This window comes from Synchiropus splendidus, chromosome 14 (assembly GCF_027744825.2).
Source record: "Synchiropus splendidus isolate RoL2022-P1 chromosome 14, RoL_Sspl_1.0, whole genome shotgun sequence".
Taxonomy (NCBI): domain Eukaryota; kingdom Metazoa; phylum Chordata; class Actinopteri; order Syngnathiformes; family Callionymidae; genus Synchiropus; species Synchiropus splendidus.
The window spans coordinates 21395001-21418992 of NC_071347.1; the positions used below are offsets into that span (position 1 = coordinate 21395001).

General features: G+C 47.0%; 1 protein-coding gene across 3 annotated transcripts in view; it reads right to left on the bottom strand.

Moving 5' to 3' along the window:
- Positions 1–701: 701 nt before the first annotated feature.
- The window catches only part of fbln1 (fibulin 1), a 31980-nt gene continuing 8689 nt past the window's right edge, over positions 702–23992 (bottom strand). For 2 of the 3 annotated variants that reach the window (XM_053886556.1, XM_053886555.1), the window contains 11 exons: positions 23816–23953; positions 23206–23343; positions 22982–23125; positions 22777–22902; positions 22416–22541; positions 22214–22333; positions 21323–21454; positions 21119–21242; positions 12264–12409; positions 11566–11706; positions 702–1018 (listed from right to left, as the gene is read on the bottom strand). In XM_053886556.1, the coding sequence (XP_053742531.1) occupies positions 879–1018; positions 11566–11706; positions 12264–12409; positions 21119–21242; positions 21323–21454; positions 22214–22333; positions 22416–22541; positions 22777–22902; positions 22982–23125; positions 23206–23343; positions 23816–23953 (1475 nt within the window). In that variant the 3' untranslated portion in view covers positions 702–878. Of the gene's footprint in view, positions 1019–11565; positions 11707–12263; positions 12410–18221; positions 19674–21118; positions 21243–21322; positions 21455–22213; positions 22334–22415; positions 22542–22776; positions 22903–22981; positions 23126–23205; positions 23344–23815; positions 23954–23992 lie in introns of those variants that run through there. The other variant, XM_053886557.1, reaches the window with a different exon arrangement.

Here is a 23992-nt window from a genome sequence, read left to right on the forward strand (position 1 = left end):
GAACCCCGTAGACAGGTCTCTAGTCCATCACATGACAGACAACCACTCGTACCTACAAGCGAAATTCCGAGGTCTGAGATAGAAGGAAAGACGTCTGAGTCGATGAGAAGTTTGAGGTAGGGTGTTGAGCAGTAGACACAAGGGTCGACATGACGGAGGTCTGCCGTTCAAAGGGAGATGATTCAGAAGGATGGGTCCAGATGGGTGGTGAGTAATAAGAAGGGGGTCGGGAAGAGGTCTCTGGAGGGATGTTTGGAAATATGAGGGTCTGAGCTGGAAGAAGGTCCAAGAGAGGAAGGAAGTGGAGGAGCACTCTTTGGTGGCCCGAATAGTTGGTCTGCAGTGTGACGTTTGGAATGTCTACAAAGGTTTGGAGGGTCTGGGTTCTGAAAGGTCAGAGTCTTCGATGAGAAAAATGTTTAGGTCTGAGAGGGCAGGGAGGTTCTGGACAGGACGGTGGTCTGCAGTGGGGTGAAGAAGGTTGAAGGGCTGGCGAGGAATGGAAAGGCGGTCTGGGGTGGATGGAGTTCGGCTCTTGGAAGGAGGTTAAAGAAAGGAGGTCCAACTGCTGGTCTATCGCCAGGAAGATCGATGGAGCTTCAGAGGAAGGTTAAAGGTTGGAAGCAAAAACCATCACATTTATTGAAAACGGACTTCAGTCGTCAACATCCGACCCACAAAAAGACCAGAACTCGATCACGTAACTAAAATAATGTTTATTCCGGGATGATAAAAAGCTTCGTAGCGTGTAATATCATGACACGTATATTCATTCTTCATGTTCAGCCAACTCATGCAAGTCTTCCTGTTACACTTCCAAACTAGCGTGTTTGACGTCTCGCTGTCAGTCAGCCACCGCGGCCCGAGACGCCGGCACCTCAGAACCAGAACTCGGACACGAAGACGTGGACGTTGATGACGTTCTGGGAGGAGTCGCCCTGGGCGGTCAGGTTACGCATGGAGAGCTTCAGCGTGGTTGTCAGCGGACCAATCAGAGGCTTCGTCTGCCGGACCACACCTGGGGCGGGAGCAGGAAGACACTAGCAACTCAAGTTTGTTCTCGTTTCAGCCTATTAGAACATTGGTCTGAACTAGTAGCGCACGCTAACTGATGTGCTTCCTACAATGTTCCAAGGACAAAAATACAAGGTGAAAAGTATTGGCACAGTTTAGCCATAACATTATGACCAGCTGTCACAAAATCTTGATGTCGGCAGTGGTCAGTAGCAGGAAAAGCGGTTTAATAAAGGAACAGTAAATGAAAACACCAGTTCATTATTAAGTAAAATGTATCTTTTTTTTAACAAGCAGAGAAAAGTCAACAAATATTAATGAAAACTGTATTTTTTTAATATACAATAATAAATAATTTTTAAATACGTTTTTAAAATGGCACTTGTGAATGTTACATATATTTTTGAGATATTTTAGTTTTTATTGTAGATATGTAATATTTTCTAATTAAATAATAAATAAATAAATGTATAGTTTCATTGTCAATTTCTTTAAACAAGAATGCTAATTGCTGTAACACTGAACATTGAGCATTCGAAATGAAAAACAAAATAATTCTTTAAAGCGATGCATGAAATGATGAATATGGTGCGCATTTTCTGACGATCTGTCTGGAAAAAAAATAGAAAATGAAATAAATAAATAACAATCAGAGGGAAAAACAGAAGAAAGGAAGAAAAATTAGCTAAAAATAAAGTTCAATAAACATTTCAAGTGCTTTTAAGATACTTGTGGAACACAACAGTTGCTGTTGCTGTTTAAATCTGTCACTGCAGACTCTATGTGACTGAAACAAAGTCTGAATCTTAAATAACTAAGTTCAGAACTACAATGTAACAAACGTACCAAACTAAAGACACGACTCACACGCGGTGCACAGAACAATTTCAACGTGTAACCCAGTCCCAACTGCCAGGCTCTTTAAGTGAGCTTGTACCAGCGGGTTCCCGACTGACTCACCATCGGACAAACACAATAAAAGAAGAAGAAAGTATATGAAACGTCGTGCATTTGCTCTCCATAAAGGTTAGCGAGTAACTCCCCTCTGCTTCTGTCAGGCACGAGGCTTTTCCAAAGACAACAAATGTAATATTTCTGGGGTCGTATAATGGCTCCCCTCGGCTTCGCACTAATCATTTGAAGAACTCTGCCTCTCTCTGCGGCCGTGGAACTTGTGACCAATCCAACGGCTTCATTCGGTTTGAAGGAACGTTCCCGAGCTGTCACAGGAAGTCTTTGAAGCAGCAGCCACATCGGCTCTCAGTCGGCACCCGGCTCTTCTGGTGAGTCACTAATGTGGCGCTGGCACTTGCGGATCACATGTGGTGATGATCGGCCACATGTGCGTCGCAGCTCCAGCGCCGCCAACTGAAGAATGCGTCCTGGTCTCTGTTAAAGACATGTCGACTCAAGAGACGGCACGGACCGTGAAGGTTCTATTAGTAATAACCAACATGTTGGACTGAATCATCTGCAGATATTATATCATCGACGCTGCGGTCCTTCTCCTTGGACTTGCTAGGAACCAGAGTCGCAGATGCAGATCGAGGAGGAGCTGCAGACTAGAACCCGGACAGAGAACATTTACATTTACCTTGTTCCTCAGCTGCATTCAGACATCTGACGCAGCCATGACTCACCACAGTCCAAGTGCCATGGCGACAAAACCAAACAGTGAGTGAAACTTCACGTAAAGGTTTCAATGATTTTAAAACTGGGAGTTCAAACCACACCCACTTCCAGTGATGACATCTCTAGCATTGTGCCTTCAGATGAAGGCACGGCCCACGGAAAGGGGGGCGAGGATTCGCTAGAAAGAGACCCCAAACATGAAGGTAAAAAAGGTGCTGTTGACTCTTCCGATTGTGGTGCGCCACAGACTCCACCACCGACCTAGTGGCCCGTCCTCTCAGCCAGAAAACTCTGACGTAACATGGATGTGCAACACATGATGGTGGTTGTGGTGGTGTTTTTTTGTGACATAAAAATCCCGATAGAAAAATCTTGACGCAAGCCTCCTGAAGGATCAGACCAGGAGAAGACTTCAGCCGATGGAAGCGAGATTCTCTCCTCAGGATTTAAGTTTCAGTCGGCTCTTTGGCTACAACCGGTTCCAAGTCACAGTTCGAGTCGAGAGCGATTGAGACTCTCCACAAAAGCCAAGATTTGTGATCGGAAATTTTGAACATCTACGATTGTATGTCAGCCATTTTCAAAGACGTTTATCCAGGGATTATGTTACAGTTACATAAGCTAACACGTAACCAAACGGCTAGCAAACAACATGGCATGAAAACTTGCTGAACGGACACAGAGCTTACTTTCCTTGCACTTACTTACTTTTTGTAAAACTAAACATTACAGGAGAGTAGGACGGATTGCGTGTGCATGTTTGACTTAACAAACCAAATAACTTATTTATGTTCATATATTAAACACATCGACTTACCAACGGAAGTTTCCGTGGCTGAATCGTAGAATATTTTGTCAACAATGCGGAGTCAGCTTTTTAGCTTGGAGCAACTAAACAGCAAAACAAAACTGCAGCAGGGTCAAAGATCATCTACACAAAAAGAAACACTCACCGAAACTAAACAGAGTGGTCATGCAGACCAAATTTCAAAACCCAACTCAACAGCTTTTTCAAAGACAGCACAGTCGGACAGGGGCAAAGTTGGGAGATAAACTGCCTGATGTCGTGTGTTTACCCCACTTGAAATACCATCGAGGTATAACAGCCTTCAAACAGTCAAGCTGCTCACCTCAAGCATTGATGTAGACCACCGAACTGTAGACCCAGATCAGGACCAAACAAAAGTATTTCAGATCAAAAAACAAATACAGCTTCTTCTGCAGTGAGAGTCTATAGACTTCTGTATCGAGTTTGGTCCCAGTCTTGGTGTCAGGTTTGGTGGTGTTGACTAGAACATGACAACGATATCAACTTCAAGCAGGGATGTCGCCAGTATTGACGCTTCCAATGACTAGACTCAGAGCCGCCTTTGAGAACCGATGCACAGCAGCTCACCCACGCAATCCAGACGTTCACGATATCACACCTTCAACCTACGCACCCCATGTTACGCCCTCACTTAGCGCCTTCAAGCTAAAGTCATTCCCAGCATTAACTTGCAAATAACTACGTCGCACATATTGTTTGTCTTCGAGTGACGCTGTAGATCACCTTACACCTTCATGCGCTCGCCGCACCTCCAACAAAGTTGCACCACTTTACATACAAGCAGCGCAGAAGTCACCCCTAAACTCAGTCATTGCTCATGTAGCAAACGCCCTGTACCAGTAGTTGTGTTGCACAACGAGCTAACGTTAGCTCCCTCTGCAGCCTAACCTTTGAACTTTGGCTCGTCCTTTTTGGACCCAAACACAGGGAGTAACACCGTCGTGAACGGGAGTGGTCGCCCCAGGTGATCTTCATGTAGAAGATCTTGAATTCTCATGGAGGCCACACCCCAACATCTGCTCCAATAATCACCAAATGTTTGGCTTTGGATTATCTGTGTCGAAATTGTTGTTGGTGTGGAGGCGAATTACACTCAAGCTGCGCTCCTGATGTTCGGTTACTGGCAGGCAAATTAAGCGTTCTACATTTTCCCTTTTGCCGTTTATGTAATGAAACAGAAAATCCCTCTCTCATGTGCGACGACGATGGCTTTCATGTCGGCTGGTGCAGTGACATGTACGGTGGCAGATCCCCTTCCCCGCTAATGCCGCTGTCTCCCTTCCTCCCTCGGGCGGCCTGCTGTTTGTGGCACCATCACTGTGGCCCGCGAGCATAAATGAGTCCCATGTGTTGGATGGAGGGGAGCGGTCGCAGTCACGCGATACAACCATCGAGTCATTCCTCCAGGAATCCTCCCTGGCTCTGAGAGCTCCGCGAGCTTGTGTCGCCTGGTTCTGTCCTTCTGAGTCTGGGTCTGCAGACGCTCAGCAGATTCCACTGATAATGAATTTTGGGGCGCGGAGCCCAACTTTGCCAGGGTTGCCCCGTGTTTTGCTGTTTTGGGTTGCGTGGCGACTGCAGCCGAGCTAGGGCTTTATTGTTTCCACAGCACCCGTCACAAAGTGCGAACCTTCCCCTAAACCTAACACCAGCCACAACTGACACGCAGACGCTGGCCAATCGAGATGGCACACAGTCCGAACTGACCGATGCCAGCGAGGGTTCAGAAAGTTCATGGTGCTGAACCACTGTAAACCACCAGAAAATCACAACAAAAGATTCGGTCCTTGGTTAAGAAAACACACAATGGCGACAAGTTATCAAGGTCGAAGTTTTGCTGAAGTGAAGGAGGCTACGCACAGAAGCAGAAATGTGTCGGCACTGTAGCGTGTTTGGAAACGCCAGAGCCGAGTCCTCATTATCGGTACAGGGCTCAACCACAGACACAGACACAGAGAAGCGACCAGCAAACAAACAAGGAGGTTCACAAGACAGCTAGTGATCTGGCAGCTACTGTAGCTTAGATCGGCAATGCTCTGGACTGCAACAATAAAGGGATCTAAGACTCATTTGAAGGGTCCAGAATTGGATTACTAGATTGCACAATCATTCAAGAACCAAGAACAGAGTGATGGAGGTCACTCCCAAAGTGATTGCATAAAGCAAAGTGATGGAGGTCTGCACTCTCTGAATGAGGGACCAAAGAAGAACAGTGATGACTGGCGGCCTCTGCAAACCTGGTGACCTTTGTTTGACTGGTAAAAAGAACTGTTCCATGTCTCATATAATTTCCATGGTGAGGCAGCGAGAGCATTTCACCTCCACCATCTGTTGATATAACCTTATAGCCACAGGCTTTCGTCGAACTTACGTTCGGTCGACCTTGACGCTGAGAAAAGTCCAATTGCGTCTGCTTACGCTTTGCACGAAGCAGGTTTAACTTGGATGTGAGTGACCTCTCTGAAAGCCTGGAGAAAATCCTAAATGACGACAGTGTGTTTCCGTCAGCAGCCCATCAAACGCTCGGCGGTATCCTCGATGAGGGGAAATCATCCGCTAACAGCTGGGCCTCCGCGCACTCTCCGTAACCCTGAGGTGCAACCGCAACCGCAATCTCCGCTTTAGCGTTTCCTCAAAAAAAGCCTTTGATTCGCCACCATTGCACCTGAGATAGATACGAATAAACAGCCCGTGGGTCGCTCAGTTTGCCCTCCGGCTGGACGCTAAGGTCATGTTAGCTCAGGCTGCCCAGACAGGAGACAGAGCTGTAACCTTTGAAAGCTTCTTGGAAGCTCTCCATCTGACTGAGGTATCCACCGCAGGGTCGAAGGGTGACACCGCTGGCCCCAGCAGGCACCATCAAACAAACATCTGTCCACTCTCGCAAACATTCCGCCGCACCGTTCGGCCAACCCCGAAGAAGAAAACAGCCTTAAATAAATGCGCAGCACTTGGACAGGCAGCGCCGCAAAGGCAGTGAAGCGAGAGCTCGAAGGCATTTGTCATCTTTCATGGCCGTGCGGGCTGCAACATTGAAGGGTTACATGTAAACAGTACAATTTCGGGGCTTTTCTGGTTTCCAAAACTCAGCGCGGAAGTGTATGACAAAATCCCAAATGAGTGGGTTTAACACCAGAGACAAATGAAAAGTATGTGTTGGCTGCACCGCAGTATTGTATAATGACATGCTGGTTATGGCGCTGTGCATGCTCACTGCAGTGAAACCCTTGGAGCAGGTCCAGGCGCTGGACCGGCTCCCAACACGCAGGATAATGGCGCTGGAGGAGGGTTGGGGCTCATTATAAGTGCAAATACGGTGGGTTTGTATGCAGCAGTGTCAGCCATGCGCAGCACACGTCTTGGCATAAACATCAACAAAACAAACTGCGGTTTCTGACTCAATGATTAGCTGATGCACTCGTGACCAGAACCAGCTCCAAACTCTTTCCAGCACCGGCCCACGAGCCAGGACCGATCTCTCACTTGATACGTTACTGCGACAAATAACTGGAATCAGATGACGGCGATAGCAACCTCCGGGTGCCCGATTTACCCGGGCCGACTGGGCATCCGTCCCGCGGGAACTCATCGCACATTTACGAGGTCGCGGACATGACGCGGACGGTGGAGTCCGGCTGTCCAAACACGGCTCTGACCGCTCCAAAGCAGCTCCTGTGGTTTCACATTTAAAGGTCAATTAAGCGCCAGTCAGATCCACGGAACTCTCAAATGACCCGTGTGTCATTGTTGGACGGTGTCGGTCGCTGGCTTGTGACATCATCGCAAAGTGGCCGTTGGGGAACCGGTCGGTTCTTTTTCGAGGATTTTCTGTTTTTGCAGTTGCGGGCTGCAGCAGCTGAGATGACATAACACGCACCATTATCTTTGCCACAACTTTGGTGGACCAAAATAATGTGTGCAACCTTGTGCATGTGTGTGGAGCCACCGCACGGACCCCTGCTGGCCAGACGCATCAGCAAGAAGCTAATCGTCATGCAGCAACTGAGCATTTAGAGCAGAAACCATGCAGGGAAACAGGTGCAACCACCCCTTCGACACACAACACTACACAGAAAGCACCAGACTCTGTACCAAATGAGAGCCAAGATCATTTCAACTGAGTTGAGAGAAATCTCTTGATGTCCAGCACTGATACTAGGGATGCTCTGATCGATCACTCACCGATAACGATGGGTCGATATCAGCGTGAACAGTAAATGCCATCACTACCTGTCACTGCCGATCACAACAACTGATCACACAACTGATGAAGCCCCACTGGTTGTGATGCCTCCGCTCCTGCTGACTCACTGCTCACTAAGCAGCAGCATGTCTGCTGTGAAGGTTCTTTCAATCTGTCATCTGAAATTTGCATTCCGCAGCACACGCAGGAGAAAATGCTGCACAGGGAAGCGCGTTAAAATGAAACACGCCATTTAAAGCTCCAGCAATTGACGGAGCACGGAGAGTTTTCTGGGCTCATGAAAGTGAGACGCTGGTTCCGCAGCAGTTTTGATCTTTTTTCATTCTATAGTGCAGTATTGTATAGTTGTAATTGTTAAAAAATACTTCAAGGATTTTGCCTGTCGTGGGTTATTTATGGTACGTAACCCCCGCAATGAAGGGGGTTCACTGGACATGTTTTTCAGTTGTGTCCTTTTGACATAACAGTTGCTGCAGTCTGCAGGTTTTTCTATTTTTTTCCTCCTTGAAGAGGTATGTAAAAATGCGTCTGACTTCTCTTTTCTTTGGGCTTCTGCCTTCAGGGGAGGCCAGAGCAGATCATCCTCCTCCACCTCCCCCTGTCCTCTGCTTCCTCTTCTCTCAAACCTACAAACCTCATGTCCTCCTTCACCACCTCCATCAATCTCCTCTGTGGCCTTCCTCTCCACCTTCTGCCTGGCAGTTCCAACCTCAACATCTTCATCTACCAATGTACTGGCTCTCTCTCCTCTGTACATGTCCAAACCATCTCCATCCAGCCTCTCCGACTTGGCCTCCTAAACACCTGAGCACATGTGCTGTCCCTCTGATCCTATCATCATCCTGCTCTCACTCCCAGAGAGAAGCTCAGCATCTTCATCTCTGCTACCTCCAGCTCTGCCTCCTGTCTTCTCCTCAGTGCCACTGTTTCCAAACCATACAACATTGCTGGCCTCACCACCCTTTTGGACACGTTCCCTTTCATCCTTGCCGACACCCTTTTGTCACACATCACACCTGACGCTTTTGAAAGAAAAGTGTCTGGTGCGATGTCTGAATTAAAATAAATGAATGGTTCATTTTTTCACATGATGAAGGTTTTGATCAATCCATGTGATCCATCCATCCCTGACTGATACGAATAAAGACCATCTCTGAAAGGAAAAACGACCAGGAACCCTGCACTTCCTGTACGCTGGAAGCCGTCCCACAAACCCGCCACATATTTACTTGTTTCTCATCAAAACAGCATGAAAAATGAATTACAGCGCATGATGAAAGAACTTCCAGACGAGTGGCTGAGTAAACACGGCGGCGCTTCCCTTCAGAGGTCCAGGAAGGACGGAAGAGTTACGGTGGGCATAAGTCAAACTGATGGTGCGACTGAAGGAGATAAGTGCATCTAATGACTTATTAAGACACATTTATTCCTCTCATTGTAAATGTCGGCGCGGATTACTGGCTTTATTTACATTTCCGTGGTTTATCTCCGCCAGCGTGACACTATCTGCCGCTCTGGAGGTTGATGGGTGAGGACCACCCGAGGGAGCGGCTGGGAGGAGAGGATCCTGTTTTGATTCACGGGCCTAATCTCTGGCGGGGCGGACAGAGGTTCCTCGTGGGCCTGGCGCTCTCTGCCGCACTCCACCACGTGATCCGTCGCGATGACAGCGGATTAAACGCCAAGTTGTCTGCTTATCTGCTGCGCTGTCCTCAGGTCTTCATCAGCGAGCAGCACTTTCCACTCGCACAGCAGGAGTCATGTCTCACACAGGAGGCTCACATTCCGCCCGCCGCTGCGGAGCGCCGGGACTACCTGCTCCGAGACGCGCCGTCCTCCGTCGTTCCTCTTCATGTCGGCGGGGTATTAACCGCACAAGCATTTCTCCACCTGCTTCTCAAATATGAGCGGAATCTAGCGGTGGATTCTTAGACTGAAGAATGTCCCGTACGTGATGAAAAAAAAGACTCAAATCTCTGACTCCTCCTTTTATCTGAGAGTCTGTATTTTGACTTTTGTGGTTCAGTGCAGCAGTGTGTTGCAGTGGAGACCACCGAGCCGGGACCCAGACCAGAGCATACACAGACCAGGTCCAAGACCTTGTGGGCCTGATACTGGGATGAGACTAAGACCAGTGAGGAGGCAAAGTCAATCCAGAACAAACTGCTAGCTTGCTCCAATCATAGCATTTCAGTTGTTGATCTATTCTGAAAAATGACTACTGCTTCTTGTCTAAGTGACTGATCGACTTGTGTGTGTGTGTGTGAAGTCTGTAGTCAGTTTCGGGTCTTGGCCTTGGGCTCTGAATGCCCTGGTCTTGGTCTTGTCTTGGTAAGGGGTCAGTAGGTCTCGACCAAAACACTGCAGGTGAGGAAGCTGTGTGAAACCTATGGACCTGCTGCTTTCATGGACCCAACACACACGGAGACACCCAGTCCAACATGCTCCGCAGGTGCTTGAGCTCCACGGATTCACCGCCTGTGTGGCCCCTCATGCCTTTTGGAACATGGACTCAGGAAGCAGACTATCCTGCTGAATTTCACCTTTAAACTCTTGCAGCTTCACCGACGTTATGAAGCATTATGAGACATCTTTGTTTTCCGTTGTGTAGCAGGTTCACAGGATCACAGCCCTGTCAGCCTTGTCATCACAACATGATGGATGAAGAGGAACCCGGAAAGCGCGGCTCGCACTACATCATCGATCGCATGTTTCCATGTTGGTGCATGTGCAACTGATTTTGAGTCGGTCCAGCGACGGAACACTGAGGAGGAGGAGGAGGTGGAGTGGAACCATCTCTTGGCCAAGGTGGCGAAATCACCTTTGCGAGTCAGTGGACCTGGCAGAGAGCAGTGAGTCGGCGGCAGGTCGGCGCCATGAGCCCAACGACTCCAGCGCCACTCAGAGAGCTCTGGTGTTAACACGCGGGAGCTGTAGCCGGCAGCTCCAGGAGCAAGGCACCTCCTGACAAACAAGGACCCTTTCATGTGGCGCATTTTTAAGGGCTCTAAAGCTCCGGCGAGGCCTCGTGAGGGAGGACGGAACAATGCGCTCAACCACAGGGAAGAAAAGCCGCTTCCGCACGTTTCTCTCGCTCTGTCACCGAGTCACGTCTCACTTCATCGGTCTTCATAACCTCAGCCTCTAATGGCACAAACTCCAGGGAATCAATGGAGAAATCTTTGATGACAAATTCTCACGGACCAGAGAAGCAGTGGAAGCCGATGACATCATTGATGCAGACTGATGAACAAGCAGTCCAACTGGAAGGGATTATTTCTAGTCATCTTTATTCATTTTAATATTCATTTGTAGTTTTTCCCATTTACTATGGTGTTTTCTATATTTCTCTGTGAAACTGAGTTTTGCTTTATATATATATATATATATATATATACATACATATATATATATTTAAAAAAAATTTTTTTAATAATTTCAGTCCATACATTAACAAATACTTTTGTTTGTGTTTCTGTTTTACAAAAAGCTACATCTCAATGAAGATTTATTTAAGATTATAAAATTGTTGGGAAAAAAAATGGAAAAACTTAAATGTTTTTTGTTTTTATTTTATTATTGTGTAGAATGTATATATATATATATATATATATATATATATATATATATATATATATATTTATTTATTTTTTATATATGGATACATTATATATTTTTTTTAAATACATTTTAAATGTATTTTAAATCAGTTCTTAAGTTATTGAATGGTCTTCTTTTCTTGAGATGATAATTATAATAAATAAATATGAAGTGTATTTTTAGTTATATTTTTTAAAATTGTATTTTAAAAATATCCCTTTTTGTTTTCGTGATTTTCATGAGGCCTTTATTTGATCATTCTTTCGTCTGCTGTTTCTTCACTTACCCACAATCATGCCACTTTCGACGCGCTTGATGATGTCGAACGCACTCTCCACGTTGCCCTCCAGGATCTCGAACTTGACGTCGTAGCTGCCGAGCTGATATCCTCCGAAGGCCGGCACCGAGGTTCTCAGGAAAACAATCTCTGTGTAGATAACAATTAGACACGGACGGCTTCATAATCACGCCGGGATTGCGCCGCCAAACAAACGTCAGCTCGTATTTTTAACTCTGGGAGGGAGATAATGGAGGAGAAAATGGAAAGTTCTGTGTTTACTGCGCCCTGAGAAGGTCACGGGAAGGTTGAGCCTCTCTAATACTGATGCAGGGAGAAAAGGCCTGCAGTGGTTTACGTGCCGACGCGAGCGAGGACAAGAGCTTTTTAGTCCTGCTGACACAGAGCATGAGTGCACGGCGGCCAATAGATGCTTGTCAGCTGTCAGCGTCTGCTGGTGATTACTGCGGTTTCTTGGAACATCGCGGCACACGGCGCTCTGCGGCAGCCAGAACATTTGAGGGGAGAGGACTTGTCTGGTGGCCCAGTGGCGAAGCATCCTTGCTTAAAAACACAGCGCCATGAAATGTACCAGGGGATAAATCGTTCAGGACGGTATCACCCCTGACCAGAGGAGGCGCTGTGACCAAGGCTGAGCTCATTCATGGACGGACAGGGAGGAAGTAGAAGGAGACGACGGGACTCACCCTCTGGCCGTGTGAACTCTCGGAAGGTCGGCAGCGAGATGAAGGTGTGGGACACGGAGTGTGTGGGGTTCAGCACGCAGGCCGTGTCGCTGGGCTGGCAGGACTTGATGCAGCGGATGATGTCGGAGCGATCCAGCCTCCGCAACCTGGAAACGGAGACATGCGTCCATATACATCATCGCAGAGTAAGCTGGGGTCTTCAGATAGCTTTCTGAGGGTCTGGGAGCGAAGGTGTCTTCGGGCCAGAACCTCAAGGTGTTTGGATTTGCGGTGCCGACCTTCTCACAACAGAATTTCTCAACCACGATGCGACCCTCAACTCTCTCTGGATCGGTTTGCATCTCACTGTGAAGCGGCTGGAATGAGAATCAGCACCTCTAAGTCCGAGGCCGTGATTCTCAACCAGGAAGGGGTGGGTTGCTCTCTCCGGGTAAGGAATGAGTCCCTGCCTCAAGTGGAGAAGTTTAAGTATCTTGGGGTCTCGTTCTTGAGTGGGGGGGTAAGGGAGTTGGCGAGTGGTCGGCGAAGCAGGGGCTGTATTGCAGTCGCTCCACCGCACTGTTGTGTGTAAGAAAGAGCTGAGCCAAAAGGCATCCAGTCACCTATCAATCTTCGTCCCGACCCTCAGCTATGGTCATGAGCTGTGGGTCAAGACCGAAAGAATGAGATGCCGGATACAAGCGGCTGAAATTCGTGTTCTCCAACGGGTGGCGGGCGTCTTCCTTAGAGATGGGGTGAGAAGTTCTGTCACCGAGGAGAGTCTCAAAGGAGAGCCGCTGCTTGTCTGTGTTGAGAGGAGTCATGAGGTGGTTCAGGCGTCTCATGAAGACGCCCCCTGGAGGCCTCCCTTTGGAGGTGCTTCAGGCAGCTGGGAGGAGACCCAGGGGTCAACCCAGGACCAGGGGCAGGGATTATATCTCACATTGGCCTGGGAGATGCTCAGGATCCCCCAGTTGGAGCTGGTGGATGTTGCCCGGCAGAAGGCCGTTTGGCATGGCCGTCTGAAAGCTGCTGGCCCCGCAACCCGGCAACAGATAAGCAGATGAGGATGGATGGATGGTTCCACCATCCTGGAGCAGAGCCAGCGAATAGTTGCACGATCATCTTCTCAGTGAAGGGTGATGCTGACCCAAGTTGACGGGCCAGACCTGTACAAGGTAGAGGTTCAGGGCTCTGATGGTACCTGCAGACCAGCCCGAAGTGGCCAGGATGGAAGAGGACAAAAGCCTGGACCAGAACTTATACCTCTTCCTGGGTCAACATGGGACGTATCCTCCTGACCTTGCAGCACGAGCCTGCCGGAACCATCACTGGGTGATAAGACCATCTCTAACCGGCCAGTTGGAGAACTTCTGACCAAGTCCTCAGACCCTCCCAGAACACAAACCTCCACGACACCTAGTCAAACCTGAAGCGAGCTGGTCTCCAAGAGGTAGTGATGGACTGATGATGCTTCATGAAGCAGTGTCCTTATGACACTCTCTGCTCCACAATCTTGGGATTTAAAGAACCTTTCAATGAAACCTCACATCAATTTTAACCGCACCATCTAGTGGGCTCTGAGAATAAGAACACTATTTCATGAAGTCTCATGGACCCATGGGAGCTGCGTTCCCAGCTCATGATGACAAAAGCGCCAGTCTGAGTCTCAGGCAGATCCTAATGTACCTAAATCCTAAGGAGAAACTAACCGGCTGCTCTAACTGCTCTGTTTCTAGTGCATGAAATCTGAGCTCTGCCTTCTGGCTCAGCTCTTTTTGGAGCTCCAGATGAATCTGGAACAACGGAGTTCTGTCGACGCCTCCAGCCCTCGCAGAAAATACATCTAGTCATAGAACAAGTAGCTTTGTCAGAAGTTTGGACACAGTCTCAGTCTGGCACGGACACGCTGCGCCGCTCTGGGTGGGAAGCGACTTACTCCACTCACAGGAAAAGATCCACGACCTGCTGGGGAAAATGTTTGGATTTGCTGAGCATCAGATAATCTCCCGAGAGGATTTACGGTGCAGGGGGAGTCGTCTGCTGAGGAGCCCTAAATTGTGCGCTGCAGGATGAGACGACTCCCCGGCCGCCGGCTCTGGCAGCTCTCCTCCATTTATTTAGTGGCCTGTTCATTCCAGAGCCCAGTCGGTCACACGTCAGCGGGAACGGTGGGATCCGTGGAGTCGAGGCGGGAATTGTGGAGTGTGAGATCTCCATGGCGACCTGAGTCAAACACTCCTCCGATGGAAGGTTTTATGATGGAACTGTGAGCCGCCGCACTTCATTCAAAAATGAGCCCCTCAACGTAAGAAAAAAATGCTCTTCAACACGGTGATTTCTGACGTTGCCATTGAGAATTATAACAGGCCTTTTTTATCATATAGCACACGCATCATTCCCATTAAATATCACATCGTGTCGCATTAAAATGTTTTTGTAGAAACTTCAATTTCACTATAAAATCAAAGTGAAATCAGGATATATTATATTGTCTTATCATTACTATTATTTGGGACTTTTTCACGCAGTATTCCACCAAAATAACAGTCTGATTTTTCCATCAATTCTAGTATTAATTACTACAAGAATCTTTCATCTTTTCCCCCACATTTTGAACAAAGTTGTTTTAAAAGTCCCGGCAGATTATCCTGATATGCATCCAGTATTGAACAAATACTTTTAACCAACACTTCAACGCACTTCTCTATCAGCATGACCTTAGTCGTGTATTGCAAACAAAAGACTTTACTCAGCGTGTACGTCTGCACTGCAGGTCATTACACTGTTACACCGACGTTCTCATGATGTTGAACTGAATATTCATTCATCCGCCCTTCACCTCATCAAGACTCAGAAACTGCTTCATGTCCCACAAAGGTACTATGTATTATTATGTTTAGGTTTTTTTTTATGATTGTTTACACATTTCTTTTTTTTTTGTTTGTTTTTTCGTCATTTATTTAGTTTTTTAATTTCATTTTTTTGTCGTTCATCCATGAATAATAGCTTGATACCTGAAACAAAACTTTGCTTTGACATCTATAACGTTTATAGCAAACATGCAGGTCAACAAAAGTATTTTACAGTGTAAAAAAATACAATACAATTATATATATATATATATATAAATATATATATATATTCTTTTCTTTTTTGAGAAAAAAAAACAGAAGTTAAATATTAAATATTTAATATCAGTTTAAGCCTAATGCACAACTGCTTTGAGCATAATAATAATAATAATAATAATAATAATAATAATAATAATAATAATAATAATAATAATAATAATTTCACTTGAAGCAGTTTAAATAGTGCCACTAAATCCAGCCTTATCATGAAAAAATATATATACTGCTATAAAGAGTGCAATAGCTCTATGATTTTCAATACTTAAATTGTGCTGATTTACAACCAGCATTACAACAAAAATTTAATTTATTTAATTTAATTTAAATTTTATCTGCTAGTGTTATGATGCATCTCAAAAATAAGCTTTTTAAGGCTCATTTTTTCCTTATATGTCAGCGGTTCTGCAGAGAAAAATCAAAGTATTGTGAGAATTCAGGGTAAATAAATGTCTACTGTCATGGAAGCCTCTCGAGCCAGTTCGGACTTCCACGTGAAGACAGCTCCACCTTCAGCATGAGTGGGACTCATAGATGTTTAACGCTCATAAATCAAGATTGGGAGCAAAAAAAAAAAAAAAAAAAAGGTTGTGATGAAGCGAAATAAAAGCGGCGACTTCCAAAAGGCCCAATTTGAGAGCGGCGAGGAAGGAAGGACGGGGGTTATATTGGGATATGAAAACAGCCAAGTTGCCATGTATAAGTGCAGTTAATGTGCGTGGCAGCCGTGAGTCATGAGCCGTGGACGTGGGCCGGCCCTCAGGGGACCCATCAGCCGCAGCTCCAGGCCCGACCCGGCTTCAGCTGCGCGGCCAGCAGAGAAGCCCCTCGCAAAACGTCCCGCCGCCGCAGGGTGGGGGCTTGTAATTAGCAAACAGAGGGTGGATCCAAGTTTTGCTAAGGAGCGGGCCAAAGCCGCAGAAGCAGCGCGACCCGGGCCTGGCCCAGGGGGACGAGGTGAGCGCCCGCTCTGCTGGGGCCCCAGAGGAAATTTATGAGAAGATAATGACCCGGGATGAACTTCAAAGTCGGGGATCGCCAAGCAGAGCTAATTACAACCCGTGTGCGCCGTGCGAGCGAGCGAGCGAGCGAGCGCGTGCTTCACCGGCCCGGTAGAAAATCCCTAATACTTTCAGACCAGAAAGAAAAACACACTCTGTGGATGAAAGTCTTCTGGTCAAGCGTCAGGACTTTCATAGTTCGGGCTGCCATTATTTATAGCCGGCACATTGATAACGCCCCAACACAAACATGGCGGCGCATCGCTCCGCCAGCCAGCGGCCATGTTGAAGGGGGAGCCTTCTCCTGGGGTCTTATTTTTAGGCTCGGCACTCTCCTCACTCAACTCCAGCCGAAACCTGCCTGCCACTTTGATCCTTGGGTTTGAAATAAAGAGCTGAGCCAGAAGCTTCACAGGACGCCAGGATCTGGACTCCACGTATTCTAGTCTTCAGGAAGGTCTTTTGGAGACTAGATGAAGGGCTCAATCATCCACCAGGGATTTGGAGCGGAGAGACTGTGTCAGAGCGTCAGTGCCAACCTTCCTTGAACCAGGAATTACAATAGAAAGGAGGACGACATCGAGGGGTCACGGTCCAGCTGTGCTTGGATTCCACAGCCCTCAACTCTCAAGTGGAGAGCTTCACCGCTTCATGGGTTTAAGAGCTCTGGCATCCACCATGGACGTGGAGTAGAGCAAAGAAAGGAGGCAGCTGAGGTGGCCAAAGGGGTATAGAGGTTCACCAGGGCCCTCAGCACTAGAAGTCCCAAGGGAAGACCCAGGTCCAGATAGAAGGGTGACATGCTCAGATCAGCCCACTCTCCCCGCACAAGAAAAGAGCTACCTTTGCTGGAGCCCATTTTCCTCCCTCATTTCCTCCCAATTCCTGTGAGAAAAGTGACTGTCTTCCTCATCAATTCCTTCCATGTGCCTCAGCTTGACAGATAATAAAGGACCTGGACGTCGGCCGCCTGCATGAGCTGAGCCAGAGGGGAGCCCATCTCCAGAGCAACCTGGGAATATGATGGCTTTTTCATGAGCTGAGCTGGAACGTTGCATCACCATTTTTGTCCAGAGTGAAACACCGACCTGGTGCACAGCGACTCGCACAAGAAGTAGAACTCACAAGGCCTGAGCTCCACACTGACCTGACTCGACTCTCACTGTCGCGACAGGTTGCATTACTGGGAATCAGAATCTGCCAGAGACTCAGAGTAGAGCGCAGAAAGTCAGTTTCACTGAGGGTCTCTTTTGAAAAGGTCGGACTCCTCCAGGTCAGGTCACGGGGCAGCACCCAAAATAAAGAGGCCCAGACATCCCTCTCTCCTGAAAACTCCAGAGGTCCAGAGCCTTGGACTAGACCATCCTGAGTCATGACAAACAGGTTTTCTTCACCACCCTCTATGCATTCTACACTTCAGTGGAGAAACAGGACACGTGTGTGTGAGAAAAGAGGGAGAAGAGTATGGAGATGGGAACAACTACAGAAATGTACCATCAGAAGAGTTAAAAATGAATGACAAGAAATGTTATGAGACAGACAGACAGATAGATTTAACTACACAACACTGCACAAATAAACTGCACAAAAACAGTTGTACTTTTCCTTACTTTGCGGTAAAAACACGTCTGTGCGTTTCACATGTGATATGGATAAAGACAAACTTAGAAAACGTCTTGAGCGGCAGTCGTAGGCCGCGTCATGTTACCCTGCAACAGCCCAGCTGCGCTGCCTGCCCGCACTCTTCGCTGACTTGGACCAAACCTCTCCATGTCATTATCACAAAGCGACTCTGACTTGAAACATGTGTGGATCTCATTCGACTTTTCATAGAAAACTGCTCATCCAGCTCGTAAATCACGACAGGCTGCGGATCATCACACTCCATCAGCCTCCTCAAGTTTCTCCTGCTGTCCTGAGGAAACGCTGGGTTTAGCCTGTCCTCGGGCGCCACCTAGCGGTGCTTTAGGTCCATAACTCGAATTTATGGGCCGGAAAAGAATATTCAGACGTGGATGTAACACAGAATTATAAAGGTAAAAATGAGCTACTTTTTAATGCATGTGGTTTAGTTCTAATAAATAGTTTCAGGAACAAGATCATACGGTCATATTAAGTGTCATAACTCAGGAATAAAATAGGAAAAATAAACAGAAATATGAGGAAATTGAAATAAATATTTCCGCTTTTCTATACATGTATTTTTACATATTTATTCCCACACTTATTTCGGAATAATTTTTTCCATAAATGATTGACAATTTCTGTGCTGTAATTGAAGCGTTGAAATGTTGGATAAAGCCAATCAAATGACATTAAAAATAGACAAAATTCATTCTAAATATAAATGTATTGTTAGATTTTTTTTTTTAAACCAAAGAGAAAAAATATGTAAAACACAAATAATACTTAAAAAATAAAAATACAGAAAATATACATATTACATTTTTTATATCACAGGGAAACTAGATAAATGATAGTTTAAATAAAGATTGGATTAAGTAAATAATATTTTTCAACATTACACGTTACTACATTACATTGGTTATAGAGGGATGCATTATGGGAAACATTAATGTGTCAGTGTTGGGCAACTTAAGATCTTGTGTCCTGTGTTTCCAAAAGAGTTAAATTCCCAAGATAAAAATTCAGTCCGTGTAAACAAGGCTGATGAACGTGAGTTGTGCCATGGTGTGTGTGTGTCATTTTCTTTATTAAAATACATTTGTAAAAGCTCATAAATGAGTGTGGACTCAGGAAAGGCAATGGCTTGAAAGGTTCAGTAGAAAAGTTTATGTTGAGTCACTGCGAGAGCTGTGACTCCAGCTAACCAGCTAGTGACTGTGTGGAAAGGTTGGACAGCGGCACATGCATACGGCGCCCTCTACAGGCGAGTGACCCGGGTGAAAGGCTGTGCCTATTCTAGCAGGGGGTTGTAGGGAACTCGGGGCTCCTCCTGGGTGACGAACACCAGCACCTTGGCCAGGTACGTGCTGAGCGTGCCGTAGCGCCGCAGGCTGAGCTCCAGAGACAGGTCAAAGTCCTGCGGCTTGTTGATGAGCTGGGCCACGGACATCACGCCCCCGTTGGACACCCGCTCCGTCCGGAAGAAGCCGCCCTCGTTGCCGGAGGTGATGGCGATCTGGATGTCGTCGCCCACCACGGAGTGGGAGGGGCCCATGCGAAAGATGTTGGTGAAGACGGGGATGTTGGTGGGGAAGGTGAGGTAGTAGTAGGTTATTCTCAGGGGCTGCGCCAGGCACTCGACAGAGTCATTGCAAAGCAAGCGTTCACATCGACTGTGAAGAGAGAGGGGGCGGGGCGGGGCGGGGGCAGGATGGAGGCAGGGATGGAACACACAGGCACAGAGAGAGAGAGAGAGAGACAGACATCAGTTCAAATGCCGTGCAGGCATGCAGTGGAAGGACGTCCAAGCACCTCGGCGCTGTCATGCAGCCGCTCTGTCTATCAGAGCAAGACGCCGCGACATGCCACGGACGGGTCCAGCTGTGGTCGGGCACATGCAGAGGTACAACGGGGAGTTTGAGGGGAGACCCACCCGGACGACCACGCACTCTTATCCATGCTAAATCTGGGTAACTGTGGTGAGTGTCAGTTAACAGACTGTGGCAGCATCTCTCCGGGGCTCTCAGGCTCACTCAGGTGGGGCCTTTAACTTTAGTCAGCTCATGTTTTCATGTGAGTTGGTCACTTTAAACGGCTCAAGAGCTTTGTGGAGTTGTGTAGATAAACTACAACAGAGCTGGAAATTACTTCAGTAAAAGTTTGTGAGTTAGGAACATCACAATTGTGTATAGTCCTCGCAACATCACCGAGGTGTTTCTTAAATGACAACAAAACAAGCATGAACCTGCCAAACTTGAGCTCACGTTTTTAAAACCCCCGACACGAAAAGGCAATTCATTCATTTTGTTTGCTTTCAACAGAGCTGAGTTGGGCAGGGCGACCCTCAGAATAGAAGCATAGACCCAGCAGTATTTTAGAAGCCATTGTGAAGCCCTACATGTGACTTCCTTGACAGCAGAATGACGCGTGTCATCTCTGCAGTGTTTATGTGTTTTCTCATTGGATACTGCTGGGTAGTGATGGGTAGCTGAGGTGTCATGACACAGTACTGAAGGGTTGATGAGGTATCGTGAAACAGGGTCCATCTACTTTGTTTGGATACTGACAGCTCAGATAATTGCTGTTGTGTGTTGTTTCACTTCAAAGTGCCCACAAGCTAATAAAAACTGGACTTATAGAGGCCCTGTTGTGTTTTTTTCTTCAGAAATGAACTCTGAAATACTCATGGAGTAGCTTTGCTTTTAAGTAATATTGGAAATGTTTTAACCACCGAACTGTTTTACATGGTAAGAGCAACAACAGAAAAATGGCCAATGCGCTACATATGAAAAATCTAACTCAGAGAAGTGTTGAGCACAGCTAAAACAAACATTGTTTATAAGACAAGAGTGACATGAGCAGGAGAGGCGTTTATACCGACAAAGATATTTTGAAAGGACATTCTTGTACACTGTTCAGTGCTAACACCGTAGCAAGCCGACACATAGAAAACACAATAGGGCCCCTTTAATCCCAGCAACCAGGCAACTGGATTGTGCTACTCAGCAACAGTGAGTGTCCTGCACTATGCAGTTCAAAATGAATACATTTCTCCAATAAGCTGGTGTTCAGTGAGAAGGTCTCTGGTCAGGAGCACAGATTAAGAGCGGTTACTCACGTCTCTCCGACTCGGCGGTAGTTCGGGGGACAATCAAAAGCCAAACATCTGAACCCCCCCTGGACGTTGAAGCAGCTCTGAGTCTCCGAGCAGGTGTGAGTTCCTGTCACACACTCGTCCACATCTGGAACAGAAGTGGAGAGAAAAGGTGGATTCAAAGGTCTTTGTTGAGCCAGGTGGAGTGATTTTCGGTGCGAAGCCAACCCTGGCAGCTGCGGCCGTTCGGGGCGAGGGTGTAGCCGCTGAGCGGGCAGGAGCAGTGAAAGCTGCCGGGAGTGTTGTGACAGCGGTAGGAGCAGATGTGGCCACCAGTGGGCAGCGCACACTCATCGATGTCTGTGGGGGAGTGAACGTCAAAGTTAGTCACACGGATGTCTAACTGTACTCAACAATAATATAAACGCAACACTTTTGTTTTTGCTCCCATTTTTCATGAGATGGACTTAAAGATCCAGATACACAATCTTACCATTTCTGTACCACTCTGAAATAGGACATTTTCAGCTTCCAAGAACAGTGTACAGATCCAATGCAAACCAATTGTTTCAGCAGCTGTCTGAGTGGCTGGTCTCAGCCCATCTTGGAGGTGAACCTGCTGGATGTGGAGGCTGGTGTGGTGACGCGTGGTCTGCGGTTGTGAGGCCGGTTGGATCTACTGCCATATTCTCTGAAACGCCTTCAGAGATGGCTTATGGTGGAGAAATGAACATTCAATGCACGAGCAACAAATCTGGTTGCAATGCTTGCGACATCTGTGACATTTTGCTGTGAGACAAAACTGCACATTTCAGAGTGGCCTTTTATTGTGGACCGTCTAAGGCACAGCTGTGCACTAATCATGATGTCAGATCAGCATCTTGACGTGGCGCATCTGTGAGGTGAGATGGATGATCTCAGCAAAGCAGAAGTGCTCACTATCACACATTTAGACAGATTTGTGAACAATGTTTGCGAGAAACGGTAAGATCGTGTACCTGGAATTAATTTTAGATCTTTAAGTCCATCTCATGAAAAATGGGAGCAAAAACAAAAGTGTTGCGTTTATATTTTTGTTGAGTGTAAGTGATTCCTACATACTGATGGGAGCGTTCTCACCTTCGCAGGTCATCCCGTCGACGTCACTCAGCTGGTAACCACGGCGACAGTAGCACTGGTAGGAGCCGTAGATGTTGGCACATTCTTGGCTGCAGGGGTTGCTCTCGCACTCATTTAAATCTGCATGGACAGTTCATGACTTCAGAGATGAAATTCACAACAACCAAACTGCTGTGTTTCCACAAACACTCCAGTATTTTACCGTCACAGTTCCTGCCGTCGGCCGCCAGCTTGAAGCCTGTGGTGCAGGAGCACTTGTAGGAGCCCGGAGTGTTGTCACACTTGTGGCCGCACAGGCGGCCGGGGTAGTGTCGGCACTCGTTGATATCTGGCACGCAGAGAGAGGAGAGTCAGAGGTTAGAGATTCACCGCTGTGTCCTCTGCTGGGACGTATATAATGTCGCCTCCTTCACCCCACAACCATGTTATGTTGCCGAGTATCTCAGTCAGAGATCTCAGTCAGGCCACATTTGAACCATGATCAACACACTAAATCCTCCAGAGGTGACGACAGTCCAGAGCCTTCAGTCCCTGACTGATGTGTGCGTGCACTCTTTGCTCACCCTCACAAACCCGACTGACGCTGTTGAAAATGTAGCCGCTCTCACACTCGCAGTGGAAGGAGCCCATGGTGTTGATGCAGCCGTGACCCGCACAGGCCTTTTCAGGTCCTTTGCACTCGTCGATGTCTTTGGAAACAGAGGAAGATGAAAATGAGTGAAACATAAACAAGACCGGCTCATTGTGAGGACGGTATTTGATCCTCACCCACGCAGCGAGTGCCCTCCTCGTTCAGGTGATAGCCCCGACCACAGTTGACCGAGTTCCTCTGGCAGATGTAGGACCCTGCTGTGTTGATGCAGACCTGGCCCCTCTGACACGGACCCGTCTGGCTCACGCATTCGTTGATATCTGAAAAACAAACACAGAAGACCAAAGAGTGACGTGGTGCTTGGTCACATCCTTAATAACCAGGGTTCGGTTACACTCACCAATGCAGTTGCCCAGGGCATCCTGGATGAAGCCAACCCCACACTTGACTTTTGGAAGACAGCGGAAGGACCCCTGCGTGTTCTGGCAGGCGAAGTCTGGACCACAGTTATGGATGCCTGTCTCGCATTCATCAATATCTGAAGACATGAAACCAAAGAACTTGAGGAACTTGAAGGAAAAACATAGTGGCATAGTTTTACTTTAATAACAAAGGGTAAACAGGAAAATAATTTGAAAATGTTTGGTCATTCGATCATACGTATAAAGTGAGAACAAAACTAGTCAAAACATTACATTAAAACTAGCAAAAACTAAGAGGTATGTAAATACAAAACATAAATACTCTCAATAGTACATTAACTATCATTATAGAAACACATTTGTTGAGTGCTAAAAAAACACAAATTATCCATATTAAATATGAATTTGCCTCAGTTATATCCATATTTCCAATGTACATTTTATCCAGGTCAACATGTTATTGTTTACGAATTTCCATCATAATCGCAACTGAATGTAAATTGCAAATGCCATTGAAACTACAAAATACTACAGGACTCAACTGAAATGTGACATGTAATGCAATAGTCTTGAGAGTCCAAGTTTCACCTTTGCAGTTGTTGTTGTCGGTCAGCTCGTAGCCGGTGCCACAGCTGACCTCCCTCTGGCAGCGGAAGGAGCCGTCCGTGTTGATGCAGCGCTCCCCTCCTCGACAGTTACTGGCCCCCAGCAGACACTCGTTTATATCTGCGCATGGAGAGAGTGTTGTGAAGAGACAGAGCGACA